The 18,848-nt window shown below is 50.0% G+C and overlaps 1 protein-coding gene across 1 annotated transcript in view; it reads right to left on the minus strand.

Annotated features, from left to right (window-relative positions):
* Positions 1–2,359: 2,359 nt before the first annotated feature.
* The window catches only part of LOC142575620 (monocarboxylate transporter 5-like), a 32,891-nt gene continuing 16,402 nt past the window's right edge, over positions 2,360–18,848 (minus strand). Inside the window, exons 4-5 of the mRNA XM_075685127.1 lie at positions 7,813–8,844; positions 2,360–3,613 (exon numbers count right to left, since the gene is read on the minus strand). Of these exons, the coding sequence (XP_075541242.1) occupies positions 3,402–3,613; positions 7,813–8,844 (1,244 nt within the window). The 3' untranslated portion in view covers positions 2,360–3,401. The remainder of the gene's footprint in view (positions 3,614–7,812; positions 8,845–18,848) is intronic.

Raw genomic sequence — 18,848 nt, forward strand, 5'->3', positions numbered from 1 at the left:
CTTTCAAAAAGAAGAAAGACCTTGTATATCTCTTATGTGCCCGACTGTCACGAAGCACTTAATTAGAAAAGAAGCTCCTGGGACTAAGTGGGCGAAGCTTCGGAAGTCCTTCTAGTACCCGGCTACTAATTTTCTGTTACCTTAGCAGGTAGAATCTAGTGTCCTAGCAAGGATCCGAGAGACATCTGTGCCATATAGGCTGCGCCGCCAGTCTTATAGGACGTTGGCATGATTACAGCTGCTCCATCAGTTGAACCTCTGCCGCCAACGCCGTAGCGTGCCTCTAAAAGCCGAAAAACACGCCGAGTGCGAAGGTCGGAGGCCTATTAATTCGCTCTCTTCATTCTGTAAATGTTTCTTGCAACACTGAGACTGTTTCCTTCACGACAATCTTCCTGAACCATCCTCCCATACCGATAAAAAACTACCCGCCTATTTTTTTTTTCTTTTTGGAAAGGAAGTTTAGCTCGATTTTTTTTCAAAAGTCAGAGGACTCTTCTAGGACGACTCCGTCGTCTCGGTCGATTGTCCTTGCGGCAGAGTGGCCAACAAGTCAATAGGCAATCGATTTCTCTCGAAAAGCAAGTCGTCTAACGTGCGATGTAGGGGATAAATCGAGCATTCAAAGAAATTTGTATTGATTCGTTCCACTGGTGGTAGTGGGGGGGGGGGGGGGGACAAATCAATGTCGGTCTTATTGATGCATAAGCGTTTTACGTGGCTAGACTCTCTAGGGGCTCTTTGTCCAACATGCGGCGGAACTGATGTCGTTGATTGTGCTGATATGACGAAGAGGCAAAACTGTCGATGAAGGACGCCCGTGACATGTGCGACAAGTAGCGTCAGAAAGAAAAAAAGTTGCAGCTCTCCATGGCTGCAGGCCGCGTCGTTTCAAAACCTTCTTTCAGTTTTGTCTACGTACTAATCTGATATACCGCTTTACACCTTTCAGAGGCCGCTGACAAAAACATTAGTTGCACCGCAAGGCCTCGTGTCCACTATTGCGGCGCACAAGCGGTCGGCGATACACGTTCCTTGTATTTTAACGCGACAGCGTTAAGGAGCCCGTGTCGCGGAAAATCCGGCGTCGACGTCCGACGTCGGATGCCGTCTCGGCAAGATTTCAAACCAGCCATACCCAGGCCCTCCATGTGAGGCAAGGAAGTTACAGAATTGATTTTCTCAAGCAAGAATCCATGGGAAAATCGTAAACTACGACATGCTCACAACCTACAGACATGATAGCTCTCGGACTGTAATTTGACTATGCGAGAAAACATAATCCTGTTACGCGAAAATTCAAACAAACCCCTTCACGCACACAGACCGGCCGCGGCGTCCGCCATTTGCGCGCGCCGGCGCGATGGGCGTCTTGTGGGCCACGGAGAGGCGCGCCCGGTTCCTTGCAACACCTCCAGCTGGCGCTCGCCTCCGTCGCATTGCGGCCCGCGCAAGAGGCCGCGTTTCTACCACAAAACCCGCCTTCGTGCATAGCGTTCGCAGGCAGCGTTTCCCGGTAAGCATAACGGTTACATGCGCTCCAGTTGCCGGGAAGCGTGAGAAGCAGTCAGGGACCTTTGAGTGCTATCGCGTTCCACTCTTAATGGCGAAGGTCAAGCATGCTCTAATTTTTGTCAATTTTATTTTTTTTTAGCACGGCGGCACGCTGTAGTTGTAGTGCAAGGCTAGTGTTGTATTCTGGGGGCGCCACTTTCCCGCTCCTTCCGTCACGTGCTTCTCTACGTCACGCCACACCACAGATCCTCTTTCCCCGCTCCGTCGATCTCACCCCTCCAGTTGCCCCGCCGAGTACACATACCACGGAACTACATTGTTGAAGACGAAATTTTCGATGGCTAGAATTCTAGAACATATATCGCCCACCCTCATCAGACTGGTCTTATACAAAGCCATGCGAGGACACATACCGTCCACATGTGGTATGAACTTAAACTCGTTCACAGCTTTTTGCTACCTTCGGGATCGGCTATTGTTAACAAACCAAGATACCGGTCAGTTTTGAACTGTGTAATGCTATTGCATTGAAATGTACACAAGCACCGCCTACTCGTTGCGGGGCAGGGACACAACAGACAATGGCATGATCAGACTGCTCCTTGCAGGTCTCCGAGATCGTCGAGCAAGGCTCACCGTTCAACTGTCGTGCACAAGAGTTTGCACAGTGCTGCGCTAACGAATGAAGAAATAACGAAACGCGGGGGAAAAGTTGCACACTTACACATGACTGTATGATTTCAAATTCTTCTGATTCGCTGCATGCGTTTCTTGCGAAGACTAATAACAACGACGTTTGAACTCCTTGAACCGCATACCTTGTTTGCATCGACGTTTCCATGTGGTTCTCTCAAAAATAGTTTAGTACAACCTAGATAGTACATATTGGTTATTTAAAACAAACTTACAAGGTAGCTTATCACCTCACACTACTCACAAGACCAAAATGACTGCGTTGTATCTTAAATCTTGGTAATTCAATACTGTACATTTCTTCATGATTATTGGAGATAATATACATTATTAGGTCTAGTATAAGTTTGTAGCATTGTTTGGCCGGATTTCAAATGGAAATAAAGATTTTTTTTACGATGGCCCAAAATATTAACAAATGGCCTTACATGCCCTTGCTGAGAGCTTCGTATACAATGCTTCGTATAAAAAAAATATAAGAGTAGCACGTGTCAAAAATTACCCTGCTTCGTGGCCCGTGTCTTCTTTCACACACAGAAGTCGCTGCTACGCAAACGTCGTTTGCATCAAAGTGCACAAGTGTTTCTGTCGTACAGACGCAATCATTTATTAGTCTATTATAGCACTTTCTGAAAGTTCGCGTTTTTGTAATAATTGTCGTAGTACAACGCAAATTCACTAATGAGTAGCGACGCAACATATCCACGTAGTGAACACCGGCACAATAAGTTTTTCAGTCTCGGCCCTGGCTGCAGGTCCGAGGATTCATTCACAGCCATAGATCACCAGCGCTCTGAAAGCTTCAAAGGCAAAAAGAAAGAACGTCTCATCTACATAATGCGTCACTCAGCAGAACACTTGTGGTCCAATGCACTGACGCGCATACACTACCGGGTTCTATTCACTAAGTTTGCCAGACGTTTCTCCAATCGCACGTCCACGGTATCAGTACGCGTGCACGTCGACAGCGTAATTGTGGTTCCCAACAGTCTCGGCACAACCACGAAGGCACCACTGAGGACCGGTAGTCCAGTAAAGCGCACGATGGTTTTCTTTGTAGCAGTCATAATCGAAAGCGAACGTCGAAGCTCACTTCGCACCGATTTCGGAACGGCACCGATAACCCGTCTGATCACCGATGGTCAACGAAGCGCGCATTGTCGATCTCAGAAAAGACGACGAGCGCGCGGCCATCAGCAGGCCACTTCACTTGTGGTCGAGAGCGGAATGGCGGCGTCCGAAAGCACCCCTTGTTGCGAGGTCGGCGCAGCTTTCTCGGCCGCCGCCCTCGACTGCCTCCTGGCGACCAACGCGCGCACCAACCAGATGACGGCAAAGATGGCGTTGGCGACGGTCAGTGTGTGGAAGAGGCCGTCGTAGTCTCCAATGGTGTCCCGGAAATAGCCTGGAAGGTGAGAGAGGACACAGCAAATATTGAAAACTGTCTGTATTCCCCTCACTGGGCTTTCTCAGCCGTATCTACACAGACGTCGATTCAAGCTGTCCGGACTGTAATGAGATTTATTGTTCCATAGCGCACATGCTCTGGCAATTCCCCACGTTACCTAACGGCCCTCTATCCAGGGAAGCCGACTGGGAAGAGGCATTCCGGAGCCCATCGCTCTAGACACAACTAGAGGGAATCCAGAGGGCCCAAGAGAGGGCGGAACATCACGGTAGTCCTGCCCCGACTTGGACGCGGCCAGCGGCTTCCGCGAGTCCCCGATAGGGGCCCCCGCTGAAGCTCCTCAGGATCAAATAAAGTCTGTCTGTGTCTGTCTGTCTGTGTCTGTCTGTCTGCTTACCGATTCGAGGATAATGTTGCAAACCAATTGATAATTAAAGATAACAGCACTAATTGAGCCGTGCGTACAAAATAAAATTCATTGTTACTGTCGTTTTTGTACAAATCTACTCTTTATGGCTATAAATGTAGCTTGTTCTTTTCTGTGAAACATATCCTGTTGTCTCAGTAATGTATAGCCTTGTGATTGCGGGAAAATGTCTCTGTTTATCTGTATGCTGCTGACTAAAGGAGTGGCGAGGCTTTCCGAGAAGTACATCGCTGCTTTTCTCTTGCCACCCTCAATTTGTGTAGAAACTGCAAAAAAAAGTATTGCTTGGTTGAAGCGAAGCTGGACAGGTTGTACTATCTGTCCCTGATGTGGATCGGTGTTCGGGTATTAAAGGGCTAAATGCGAAGGGATAAAATGGGAAGATTGGCCACAAGTGTACGGCCGGATATCCCGAAATCGTAGGTATGGAAAACAGCAACAAAACAAAAAAGAAACTTAATTGAAACAGAAAACACACTCACAAGTCTATAACACAATGGCAAAACACCAACGGAGCAAGTGCGCAGACCACGAACAAAACAACGGTTATCACACCACAAGAATAACTTAAGCATGTACACAGAGGTTAATTTGAACATAGAGTAAATTCGCAATCAGCTATAGCTATCGCTTGCAACAAATGTATCAATTCAGCACCTATACAGCGAGAAGAAAAAGACGTATTTTCGTCCCAAAGCAAGACGTTCATAGCGATAGCAAGATATTAGACTGCACGAAGCTAGGCTCGTAGCTTTATCTGCAGTAAATATCTGCTCACTAATTAAATTAACGAGCATGACGCCACGCACGTACTGGCAAACATGAACAGATCTCACTCAATGACCGCAAACACTCGCTGTCACAGTGCTGGCGTGAAGAGCGTTAGCGGCGTCGAACTAATTCGCCTTCGTGCTGCTTCAGCTTGAATTGGGCGAACGAATTCACCTTCGTGCTGCCTCTCGCTTCAGCTTGAACTGGGCGCGCGGGTACACAGCGCTCGAGCCGTCGGTCATCTGCGGTTTAGTTTTTCTCGTGGTTTGTGTTCTAACACAGGCACTGAGCATTCGCAGCACCGCTACATGTATTGGTAGCCGTGTTAGCAACTATTGCGCTTTTCTCGTTGTGAATCACCACGTGGTAGGACTAAACAAAATTTGCAACGTTCCTGTCACACTACCTCTCCCTTCCCTCTGCGCCCAGAGTAACGTAGCAAAGCGGATCTTCCACTCTGGTTGACCTCCCTGCCTTTCCCTTACCTCTCTCTCTCTCTCTCTCTCTGGAATTTTGTTGCACATGCAGACTGGCGGCTCATGGCACTGACAGGGTCAGCCGTCGCCAGCCGGTCGCGCGCCGCAACCTAAATGTACATGTTGCTTTACTAAAGTTTAGATACACCAAGTCTGCATGCAGACGCGACACGAAAATTCATCTCCATGCAGACGCTTTAGAATGTGAACAATTTTCCTACACTATTACGGTACCGGCGAAAACGGGATTATATTAGGTATTCGCTGAACATGTTTAAATGGAAGTTATTACATTTCAAAAGTGGAGAAACGTTGAGCTGTGATAGCTCTGAGCTGAGGCTATACGGCTCTTGGACAAATTCGTAACATTCGAAAATTCTAGGATATCTATGAACCAGGTTTGCAACTCCGTAAATACGCACCAAAGAAGACGTATTTAGGTCCAGTAAATGAAACGTGTATAGTTAGCAGCTTAAATGGAGTCGTTGCTTTCATTGCGCCAGTCTTGCAAAAGTGTTATTCACAAATTATTCCTGCAAATTAAAATAATGAACATTCTACATATTGTCCGTTTTATATTTTCTATAACCGGGCCAGTTCATAGGACTGCGATGTCTGTTCCAGCTGCTTACTTTTACGAATTCATAAACGCAGGACTTAATTTTATTAGAATCTCCAGATTTTGCTCAAGTTCTCCTAAAACCATTCGGAGACCAAGTAAAATATCTGCCCCCGACAGTTCCTTTACTCCAACTTCGTTTTCTTTTTCAAACGCAAGAGTATTTGTTTTTTTAATCGCTCCATCGGTGGTCAAACGAGAGCGTTGCAGACGTTCGCGTTTCTCTTAACCTGTCCGAATGACCCGAAATAAGACTTCCATTCAAGAAGCAAACATTCACCTGGACTCGTTTAACAGGTACCGCAGCGCACGTAACGGACTGACCAGTAGCCGGCCCCTGTACAGCAACAATTTTGCATTCCGTACACGAACGTCCCCTCCGAGCCAACTTTTCACGAGCTCGGCTGCCAGCTAACGCCAGGTTTCCGGCGGAAAATCCCTAGCCGCGAGGCATCCGGTCTCTCACATCGGGTGAGGCACTCGTGATAACGGTTCATTATGTTGTCAGACTACTTTTTTTTTCTTTTTTGTGTGTATGTTTACTTTCGTGCTAGTACAGGGGTACTATTTTTCGATCAAGCAACGGTTAGTGTCCCTGCGAAGCGGTTGTCAGCAAGGCAGGCCCCAGCTCGGGAATCTTCCTTCTAAACGCGTTCTATCTTCAGTTACGCCAGTTGCATTTATAGCAATACGGATTTCAATTCACAGCCAAGAAAACGTGAAACACCTTTATGTCCGCAGCAACTAGCGTCGTGAACTCTGTATTCTATAGACAAGCTTCCCATGTTTCTAAACAAAACACATCGAACTTCGCTAGCATGCAAGCGCCATGGCAGAATAAAACAAAGAAAAAAAAGAAACTTCTTGCTATTTTTTTGTCACGGTCGCAGAAATCTGCGACTTAGCTTGTTTTCCTAGTACGGAAATGACAAGTTCGGGACCAATATAGAACCACGTACGTCGGCTAAAGAAACGACAGGCTCGCGGTAGGCAACGGTAAGCAGCTATCTGTCATAGCCTAAAGCAGGTGAGACGAAGTCAATGTTCAATGGCTAGATGGAATGCTAAAGGAGGTCTCGCATGTATAAAGGGTGAAAACTTTATTACGGCTAAGTGGAAATTCCTGTCAAATAGCAATGCAATTTGCTATTTTAGGCTTGATGTAAACCAACTCGGGGAATACGATAAGTTAACATACGTGAGGTTGCAATCGCAAAAGCTAACCCTGAGTTGGTGGTACGGGAGTGAGTTCCTCGATTGGAACATCGAATCTCCGGTTCACACGACAATTACTTTTTTATTGCGAGGACTTGTTCCGGAGGACGCAGCTTCGTGCTAATTCTGGGTGGATGACACTTCTCCTATCACACAACAACCTCATCAGCTTAGCGAATTCCTCGAAAACTCATTTGCTTAGAAAAAAGTCCGTGGCAACTCTGTGAAGCGACGCTTCGTTCCACTCTGTCATTCTTGACTCCAGTTTTTTTTTTTCTTCGCATGCACGCAGGCAGAGTGTTCGTGATTGTAACATGCGTATTGAATTTCTCGCTGAACAATTGCAGTTGGTAGCGGTCGCGCACATGTTACAAACATGTGACAATGTTCAAAAGCATAAAGTTTATTTAAGGAATTATCCGTTTCGGCCATTATCCGTAACTGCATTATCTGTAAGTATATACTCGAATCGAACAACTTACTTGGTGGGCTAGACTGTTCATGATTATAATGGGAAACCACCGTGCGGATAGGAGAAAGGGACAGCCGGCAAGAAGACGCATAGAAAACAACCGTAATACCGTAAGGTCGAGCAGACGTGTTGAGATCAAAGCAGACGTGTGTAAATGTTTCTTGAAGGTTGAAATCAGCGCCCGAACAACGACAGGTAAAGGACGTGTTCTCTTACCTACTACGGGCGGCCTCGTCAGAATGACGAGTCCCGTGATGAACATGACTCCCCCGAACATCATGGCGAGCGACTCCTTCTTGAAGTCGTGCTGCAGCAAGGGCGCGATGATGCCTATGTTGATGCCCGTGCCGCAACCGAACAGCAGGGACGCAAATATGAGCGGCACGAGGGTGCGCGAAGTCCTTATCGCCTGCGCGCCCGCGACACTAAACACGAAACCCGCCAGTTTGGAACACTCGATGGGCAGGTACTTGCGGTCCACGAACCATCCGCTCAGCACGCGAAAAGCCAAGTCGGCGGTCGAGTAGGCGTGCAAGAGGTACACGGCACTCTCCACGCTCAGTCCCTTGTCGACGGCCATGTCGGCGTACACCATGAAGTACGTCGACATCGTGTACACCTCCAGAGAGTAGGACAGGCCGTCCACGTAGAACTTCCAGCTCAAGAGGGCACCCGCCGTGTTCTTCCAGAGCAGCTTGGTCTTGTCGCGAACTCCCTTGAGACCCTGCGGCATGTCGCGTATGGCGAACCCGTCGCAGCTCGACCCGATGACCTTGTCGTCTGCTCTGTCGTTGCGGGTGCAGACGATCCTCACAGCCGAGGGGTCGTCGGGCGTCTTGCGGTCCAGCATCTCCTCCGTTTCCGGAGCCCCGGATGCTGCATGGATCTTGCGCTTCGAGACGCCATCGCCGTAAGCCTCGGCTTTTTTCAGGCTCATGCGGCTGCCGTCGCCGCTTCCCCCGGAAGCAACGCCTCTGCGAGCTGGAGAGCCTTCTTTGGCCTTCAGGGCCCACGGCGGGGTCTTGATGACGATGCACGCCGGTAGGGCGTTGAGGCAGAGGGCGCCTATGAGCAAGAAGAGCTCGGGCGTGCCGTACGCCACGCGGAAGAAGTTTGCCAGCTGCGGTATGAAGTAGACGTTGTAGCACTGCGAGGACCAGACGATGCTGGTGGCCGTGGCGCGCCATTTCTTGAAGTACAGCGACGGCAGCACGTTCGCGACGACGAAGATGCCCGACGTCGCCCCGCCTGGAACCACAGAAACAAACAAAGGAATGCTACAATATCTCACAAAGCCTGTAGCAGTGGCAGCGACAGCTATGGCACATTCTCGAGCCCAGCGACACTCTTACTGTTCATGTGTCAGAGTTTATCGGATCACACGAGGCGTTCAAAAATCAAGATGTCAACGCGTGTTGACAAGTGAGTGAGGAGATGCAACCCTCACTCCCCTCCTCACTTGCGAAGAGAGGGGAGCGACTTCAGGGGTCACGTGAGCGCGGTGCAGTCGGTGGACGCGCGGCCTGGCGCGGTTACGCCATGCATCAAAGCCGCGCGGGAAGGCAAGTGGCTATGCGTGCCGGGTAGGTATGCAACCGACAGGGGAGTAGGAGAGTAACAACGTGAGGGGTCACGCGACGTGGCAGTGCGTGCTCCGGAGAGGGGACCGAGTGGCCGCGGGCGCATTGATAGGAGAGGAGAACTGGCAGCGGACGGCGAAATGGGCGTCACAGCGAGCAAAAATTGACCGAAGAATTACGGCAACGATAACTCCATGCGTTCTTGAAAAGGGCAGGGCAGGTGTGTATACTATACCCTATACGAAAAATACTGGCTGCGCCAATCATTACTGCTTCTTCGTGTCTTGAGATGTGTGAAGGAGGTGCGCGTGCGTGTGTGCGTGAAATAGCATTGCATTAGTTTTAAGCATTCCGGTGTTGTAAGTTGACCTGAAAGAAACGATGGCGACAGGAATGCGGCAGCCTGCCGAGCTGTCATGAGCGAGCTCATCAAGCTTCTTTTACCCTGCAAGCAAAGCTGCGCGTTTGCCACGTCACCCATGAAGAATGTGGTTTCAGACAGGTTACGAAACATCCGGTTTGAACAAATGTTGGCTCGAGTTCCCACAGTTAGACATATCCGCCTGGGCAATTTTCTGCCGAATGCTTACTTAACTACACGACCGTTTGCTGCACATAATTATTGCCATGGTACTTTCTCTTTGTTTTTTCCAACGATCGTTACTAACAGCTGCTGAAACAATTATCTGTCTCTGCGTCTGTGTATTCTTTTCGCATTTGTATATGTCGATTTGTGCAGTGTACGCGTGTTGTTTTGCTGGCTGCAACTTCCTCATGCTGAAACATGAGCATATACAGTCTACTTCTCTTGCCGGTGTGCTTATAGTTTTATCTGTTTGTTTGTTTGTACGTATCTACGAATGCCCATATCTCTGTCTCAGAGTGCCTATATCTCAGAGTGCCTATATCTCTGTCGATTTCATAACTACTTCCTTCTTTCTCGTATGCCTCGCGCTCTAGAACTCACTTGCGAAGGTCTTGCGAAGCCGATTTGCCACTCTTTGGCAGTGCCTCCGCGAACTATTGATGCGTAAATATGGGGTATGCACTAATCTCATGCAGGCTGCCATTTTTCTCGCAGAGGCACAGTAGCAGCTATGCATATTTTTTTTAAAAATGGCGCACGGTGACGTCACGTGAACGTTCCCTTCAAGGATTTGATTTGAGCGCAGCCTCTGCAAGAAGCAAACGCAGTCACCATTATTTTAATAGCGCTGCCTATTGCCGACAAAAAGCTTATAAGAACTCTGCTTTCTTGTATCTTGTCATGCCACCGTCGCGAACTGCTGACCTCTCCCGATTTGACATGTTCTATGAAGTCTGTTGTCCGCTGTCTTACGCTTGTTGATTAACTTAGAAAATTCTGCCAGTTCTATTCTAGCTGTAGGGTTAGAGGCTTTCATACATTGGCGTTTCTTGATCAGATCTTTCGTCTCCTGCGATAGCTTACTGGTTTCCTGTCTAACGGCGTTACCACCGACTTCTATTGCGCACTCCTTAATGATGCCCATGAGATTGTCGTTCATTGCTTGAACACTAAGGTCCTCTTCCTGAGTTAAAGCCGAATACCTGTTCTGTAGCTTGATCCGGAATTCCTCTAGTTTCCCTCTTACCGCTAACTCATTGATTGGCTTCTTGTGTACCAGTTTCTACCGTTCCCTCCTCAAGTCTAGGCTAATTCGAGTTATTACCATCCTATGGTCACTGCAGCGTACCTTGCCGAGCACGTCTACATCTTGTATGATGCCAGGGTTCGCGCAGAGTATGAAGTCGATTTCATTTCTAGTCTCACCAATTCGGGCTCCTCCACGTCCACTTTCGACTAACCCGCTTGCGGAAAAAGGTGTTCATTATCCGCATATTATTCTGTTCTGCAAACTCTACTAATAATTCTCTTCTGCTATTCCTAGAGCCTATGCCATATTCCCCCACTGACTTGTCTCCAGCCTGCTTCTTGCCTACCCTGGCATTGAAGTCGCCCATCAGTATAGTGTATTTTGTTTTGACTTTACCCATCGCCGATTCCACGTCTTCATAAAAGCTTTCGACTTCCTGGTCATCATGACTGCATGTAGGGGCATAGACTTGTACCACCTTCAATTTGTACCTCTTATTAAGTTTCACAACAAGACCTGCCACCCTCTCGTTAATGCTATAGAATTCCTGTATGTTACCAGCTATTTACTTATTAATCAGGAATCCGACTCCTAGTTCTAGTCTCTCCGCTAAGCCCCGGTAACACAGTACATGCCCGCTTTTTAGCACTGTATATGCTTCTTTTGTCCTCCTAACCTCACTGAGCCCTATTATATCCCATTTACTACCCTCTAATTCCTCCAATAACACTGCTAGACTCGCCTCACTAGATAGCGTTCTAACGTTAAACGTTGCCAGGTTCAGATGGATATGGATAGAATTGAACAGGCTCTCAGGAACGGAGGAAGCCTAAAAACAGTGAAGAAGAAACTAGGAATAGGCAAGAATCAGATGTGTGCGTTAAGAGACAAAGCCGGCAATATCGTTACTAATATGGATGAGATAGTTCAAGTGGCTGAGGAGTTCTATAAAGATTTATACAGTACCAGTGGCACCCACGACGATAGTGGAAGAGAGAATAGCCTAGATGAATTCGAAATCCCACAGGTAACGCCAGAAGAAGTAAAGAAAGCCTTAGGAGCTATGCAAAGGGGGAAGGCAGCTGGGGAGGATCAGGTAACAGCAGATTTGTTGAAGGATGGTGGTCAGATTGTTCTAGAGAAACTGGCCACTGTTGCGTTTCGCCTGCGACACGTGGTTTTGCCGGCGCGACTGCGGCGGGGCGGCAGACATTTTGGCCCGATCGTCGTCGCCGCAACACTCATCGCCAGGTGTTTCCAGGCGCGTCTGCGGCGATGCGACCGCCTAGGGATCCTCCTCGCATTCCAGTCATTGTGCCCGAAACAGGCGATGCCAAAGCAGGGATCTCATTCCAGTTATTGGGCCCGAAACAGGCGATGCCAAAGCAGGGATCTCGTTCCAGTCATTGTGCCCGAAACAGGCGATGCCAAAGCAGGGATCTCGTTCCAGTCATTGTGCCCGAAACAGGCGATGCCAAAGCAGGGACCAGCCTCTCATTACAGTCATTGTGTCCGACCGGCAGCGCCACGACAGGGTGCTACGAGATCGTGCGCAGCGCCACGACAGAGTGCTACGAGATCGTGCGCAGCGCCACGACAGGGTGCTACGAGATCGTGCGCAGCGCCACGACAGGGTGCTACGAGATCGTGCGCAGCGCCACGACAGTGTGCGTCACCATTAGCCCATTGTACATTCACGTGCTCGTCTTTTGAGGGGTTCCTTCTTGCCCTCAACTGCGAGAGTATAAAAACAGCTGCCCCCGGACGCCAAAAGGAGGGCTCCGATTTCTTCTGCTGAGTAAAGTGCTCTCCCGTCTCTCTACTTCGGTCAACCTGACCGCCAACTCTTTGCGATGTTAAAATAAACAAGTTGTTTTCGTTGTTACCAGTCGACTCATGCTTTGCCGGGACCTTCGGATGCTTCCAGTTGTACCCCAGGCCGCCAGGCCAACGCTACCCTTGGGGCTTGCGACCCAGGTACAACCACGGGCGTCAGCGCCGAGTTCCCAACAACCGATCTCACCAGCAGTCAGATCCAAACATCTGGTTGCCAGCGGTGAGATCGCCTACGACTTCAAACAACTGTCTGCCAGCGGCGAGATCGCGACAACGGAGGCCAGCAGCAAAGAGATGCAGTTGACTGTATGCTGAGCAGCTCAACGACGATCCGGGAGCAGTGCAACGAGCCCTGTGTGACGACTGGTTGCCTGCAGCGGAACGACTGCGCGGAATTCCTGCCTGCGAGGTTTGGTGAGTGCGGGACTTTCTTCTTCTGAGCTTTGCCAGGCTTTTTGTTAGTGTCAGAAACAGAGCTGGTAATTGTGGTTGTCGTTGCTGCCGGGGTATGTTGCGGCAAGACAATAGTAAGCAGTAGAGAAAGCAGCATTCAGAGCAGCCATGGATTTGAAGTCGTTGCGCAAACCGAAATTGTTGGAGCTTGCAAGAGAGTTGGGTCTGGATGTCTCGGACAAACTCAGAAAACCAGAACTGCTAAAGGCTATTCTTGAGTTAGAGGCTGACGATGACGAGCTGTCGGAATGCCTTGAGACTATTGAAGAGAGGGAGACTGCGAAAGAAAAAGAAGAGCGTGAACGTAAAGAACAGAAAGAGCGAGAGCAACAAGAGCGTGACCGTCAACACGCTTTGGAAATGAAGCGTCTTGAGGTAGAAATGGAACGCGCTCGTAATGGAAGTCAGGCACACGGTGCAGGAGAACGCGTATTGTTCAAAATGACTGACCTGATGCGGCCGTTTAAGCTTGGAGAGGACATTGGTTTGTTCCTGGTTAACTTTGAGCGAACGTGCGAGAAGCAGGGGTTCTCTCGGGAAACGTGGCCACAGCGCTTGCTCACTTTGTTACCCGGCGAGGCGGCCGACGTAGTCGCTCGCTTGGATAGAGAGGAAGCAGAGGATTTCGACAAAGTAAAATCGAGTCTGCTAAAAAAGTACCGGCTGTCTGCGGAGGCGTTCCGTCGGAAGTTTCGGGAAAACGAGAAAGGCAGAAGTGAGTCATATACAGAGTTTGCGTATAGGCTTATGTCGAACATGCAGGAGTGGCTCAAAGAAGAGAAAGCGTTTGGTGACCACGATAAAGTTCTGCAGTGCTTCGGGCTAGAACAGTTTTATAGTCGGTTACCGGAGAACGTGCGATACTGGGTCTTGGATAGGCCAGACGTTTGTACGGTGGCTAAAGCCGCTGAGCTAGCCGAGGAGTTTGTGACGCGTCGAGCTCGCGGAGCTAAGGACGGTCAAAAGGGTGAATTTGGCTCGAAGTTTGAGAGGCCGAAGTTCACGCCCATGAGATTAAAGGGGGACACGCGTAGTGCGGATGCGAGCGAAAGCAGTCCGACCAAACGTAAAGAGACGGCGGCAGCCAAACGCAGAAAGCGGTTCGAGATGAGGCGAGCGCGCTTGTGTTATACGTGCCAGAAGCCGGGTCACTTTTCGGCGCAGTGTCCGGAAACAACACCAAAAGTTGTGTTTTTTTCAATAGGCAGCACTGACGAGAACATGAAGCTTCTCGAGCCTTACATGCGAGACCTCCTCGTGAACGGGAAAGAGTGCCGAGTGCTTCGCGATTCCGCAGCTACGATGGATGTAGTTCACCCGTCTTACGTAGAACCCCATATGTTCACGGGCGAGTGCGCATGGATCAAGCAAGCCGTGGAAGCTCATAGCGTATGTCTGCCGGTAGCAAAAGTGCTTATTGAAGGACCTTTCGGAGCGCTTGAGACAGAGGCGGCAGTGTCATCTATGCTGCCACCCCAGTACCCGTACCTATTTTCAAACAGGTCCGATCACCTCCTGCGCGAGAAGGGGCTTTTGTTTGGTGAAGCTAGTGTTCAGGCCTTAACCAGATCGAAGGTTCGGGAGCTCGCTGCAAAGGCGGTAGTTGCGGGGCCGACGTTATCAAACAACGAAAAAGGGTCAGAGGCGCAGCAAGCTGATATTCAGAGCACGCCCGAACTGAATAAAATTGAGTCTGTAGCGTTGAAGGCGCCAGATACTGGAGAGGAAAATCCCGATTCGGGAAAGTTAGAAGAGCTATCTACTGATTTGCTCATCACGCCTACGTCAGACGGACTTGATAGGTTGCTAAAAGTCAGCCGGTCGGCTTTGATAGCCGAGCAAAAAAAGGATGGCAGCCTGGAAAACGTGCGCTGCAATGTCAAAGAAGGTATCGCCAGGAAAACTGCGCGTTTTGTGGAAAGAGGGGGAGTCCTGTACCGGAAGTATCTAGACCGCAGAGGAGTGGAGTTCGATCAGCTGGTCGTGCCTCAATGCTATCGTCAGGATCTGTTGCGCTTGTCACACGGGGGTTCGTGGTCCGGACACCTAGGAGTTAAGAAAACTAAGGACCGTCTCTTGCAAGAGTACTATTGGCCAGGGTGTTTTCGGGACGCAGACCATTTCGTGAGGACATGTGACACTTGTCAGCGGGTGGGCAAACCAGGGGACAAATCGAGGGCGCCGTTGAAATTGGTACCTATCATTACGGAGCCTTTTAGACGGCTCGTTATTGATACTGTGGGACCTCTGCCGGTAACAGCCACGGGGTACAGACACATTTTGACTGTGATCTGCCCAGCGACAAAGTTCCCTGAAGCAGTGCCGCTTAAAGAACTCAGCTCAGTTGAGATAGTTAATGCACTACTGTCCATATTTGCGCGAGTTGGTTTTCCTGCGGAAATCCAATCAGATCAGGGCACAGTGTTTACTAGCGCTTTGACGACAACTTTTCTCGAAAGGTGTGGGGTAAAGCTGTTACACAGCTCAGTGTACCACCCACAGTCGAATTCCGTTGAGAAGCTCCACTCCGTCATGAAGCGCGTGTTGAGAGCGTTGTGTTTTGAACATCGAACTGACTGGGAGCTGTGTCTGCCTGGGGTGATGTTTGCTTTAAGGACCGCGCCGCATGCGGCTACGGGGTTTTCGCCAGCTGAACTGGTGTACGGTCGCTCGCTTCGATCTCCGCTTCGCATGCTTCGAGAATCGTGGGAAGGTAGGGGCGACGACCCAGTCGTGGTGGAGTACGTACTTAAGCTCCTCGAACGCTTAAGAAGGGCACAGGAGTTGTCAGGTGAAGCAATGGCAAAGGCCCAGCAGAGGGCCAAGGTTTATTATGATCGGACAGCCAGGGCCCGTCGTTTTGAGGTTGGCGATGAGGTCATGATATTGCGCACATCGCTAAACAACAAACTAGACGTGCAGTGGGAGGGCCCAGCACGAATTGTTCAGAAACTGTCGGACGTTAACTACGTGGTAAGTCTGCCAGGAAAGCGGAAAGCACAGCAAGTTTACCACTGTAATCTGCTCAAACCTTATAGACAAAGGGAAGCAGTGGTGTGCATGATGGTAAACGTTCCTGAAGAGCTTCCGGTCGAGCTTCCGGGACTAGGCTCAGTGACGAACAGGGAAGACACCGGTCAAGTCATTAGTGACCTTATCAGTAAAGCACCGCTGTCGCCTGAGCAGAAAACCGAACTACACCAGCTATTACAAGAGTTTCAAGGTCTGTTCTCTGAGAGGCCTGGTAGGACTTCGGTACTTACTCATGATATAGAACTTACCTCCCCAGAGCCAGTACGATCCAAGGCGTATCGGGTGTCACCCCGCCAGAGCGATATTATGGAGGCTGAGGTAAAGAAAATGCTACAGCTCGGTGTTATTGAGGCAGGTGAGAGTGATTATACCTCCCCTTTGATTTTAGTTGAGGTACCGGGCAAGGAACCTCGTCCTTGCGTCGACTACCGCAGGCTTAATTCCATCACTAAGGATCAAATTTATCCGATCCCTAACATCGAGGAGCGCCTTGAGAAAGTTAGTAGCGCTCAGTTTATTTCCACCCTAGATCTTGTCAGGGGTTATTGGCAGGTTCCACTTACAGAAGAGGCTAGTAGGTATGCGGCGTTCATTTCCCCAATGGGAACATTCCGTCCTAAAGTGTTGAGTTTTGGTTTGAAGAACGCGCCATACTGTTTTTCAAGTCTCATGGATAAAGTGTTGCGGGGACAGCAAGAATTCGCTTTACCGTATCTAGACGACGTAGCGATATTCTCCGCATCCTGGTCTGAGCATATGGCACACTTGCGGGCAGTGCTAACCCGCCTGCGCGAAGCGGGCTTGACAGTCAAGGCTCCTAAGTGCCAGTTAGCACAGGCCGAGGTTGTCTACCTCGGTCACATGATTGGTCAGGGTCGTCGCCGCCCCTCTGAAATAAAAGTGGCCGCTGTGCGAGACTTTCCGCAACCGCGCACAAAGACCGATATTCGGTCGTTCTTGGGTGTCGCCGGCTACTATCAGAGGTACATCCCTAGGTACTCTGATATCGCGGCTCCCCTGACGGATGCTCTAAGAAAAACAGAGCCTCAAACAGTCGTCTGGGACGAGACCAAGGAAAGAGCTTTTAGCGCCCTAAAGAGTGCCCTAACAAGCCAGCCTGTGCTACGATCGCCAGACTATACAAAAGGGTTCATTGTTCAGTGCGATGCTAGTGAGCGAGGCATGGGCGTTGTACTGTGCCAACGGGAAAATGGAGAAGTAGAACACCCCGTCCTGTATGCTAGTCGTAAGCTGACCAGTCGTGAGCAGGCGTATAGCGCCACCGAGAAAGAGTGTGCGTGTCTCGTGTGGGCCGTTCAGAAATTGTCATGCTATCTAGCCGGCTCGAGGTTTATCATTGAGACGGATCACTGCCCTCTCCAATGGCTGCAGACCATCTCTCCCAAAAATGGCCGCCTCCTGCGCTGGAGCCTCGCTTTACAACAATATTCCTTTGAGGTGCGTTACAAAAAGGGGAGTCTCAACGGTAACGCCGATGGCTTAAGTCGAAGCCCCTAACGTAGGAATCAGCCTCAAAATTGTTTGTTACTGATGTTTTTCTTCCTGAGGCAGGATTTTTTTTAACATATTGCTTTTGTTTAGTGTTTCAAAGTGATGATATGCTTTCTAGTGCAATTTTTCAATTTGTGGACGCGTTCTGAGTGATGCTAGACTACTGTAAGGAACTAGGCAGTGGTATAAAAAGGGGAAAGAGCCTGGCAGGGCTTAGTGAGGGTTGTGCCGTGCTTGCTGACTGAGCGGTTGAGTTTTCAGCGTAGTTCTAACGCTTGCCGGGAACGAGAACAAAAATGTGAACTCTCCCGAAGTCACTTTGCAGTGTCCCGTGCGAACCTGAACGAGAGAACGAGGCCTTCTCTGTGCGCTGCGCTCAAGAAACGTCAAGGGACGCCCGACTTCGGTTATGAGCATCATCGAGCGACATCCCTCCGGACAGCGGATGCAGTCCCCTGTCCATCGGGATCTCCTTCCCCCGGCGGGGCGGTCTGTTGCGTTTCGCCTGCGACACGTGGTTTTGCCGGCGCGACTGCGGCGGGGCGGCAGACATTTTGGCCCGATCGTCGTCGCCGCAACACTCATCGCCAGGTGTTTCCAGGCGCGTCTGCGGCGATGCGACCGCCTAGGGATCCTCCTCGCATTCCAGTCATTGTGCCCGAAACAGGCGATGCCAAAGCAGGGATCTCATTCCAGTTATTGGGCCCGAAACAGGCGATGCCAAAGCAGGGATCTCGTTCCAGTCATTGTGCCCGAAACAGGCGATGCCAAAGCAGGGATCTCGTTCCAGTCATTGTGCCCGAAACAGGCGATGCCAAAGCAGGGACCAGCCTCTCATTACAGTCATTGTGTCCGACCGGCAGCGCCACGACAGGGTGCTACGAGATCGTGCGCAGCGCCACGACAGAGTGCTACGAGATCGTGCGCAGCGCCACGACAGGGTGCTACGAGATCGTGCGCAGCGCCACGACAGGGTGCTACGAGATCGTGCGCAGCGCCACGACAGTGTGCGTCACCATTAGCCCATTGTACATTCACGTGCTCGTCTTTTGAGGGGTTCCTTCTTGCCCTCAACTGCGAGAGTATAAAAACAGCTGCCCCCGGACGCCAAAAGGAGGGCTCCGATTTCTTCTGCTGAGTAAAGTGCTCTCCCGTCTCTCTACTTCGGTCAACCTGACCGCCAACTCTTTGCGATGTTAAAATAAACAAGTTGTTTTCGTTG

Source organism: Dermacentor variabilis, chromosome 3 (assembly GCF_050947875.1).
Source record: "Dermacentor variabilis isolate Ectoservices chromosome 3, ASM5094787v1, whole genome shotgun sequence".
Lineage (NCBI taxonomy): Eukaryota > Metazoa > Arthropoda > Arachnida > Ixodida > Ixodidae > Dermacentor > Dermacentor variabilis.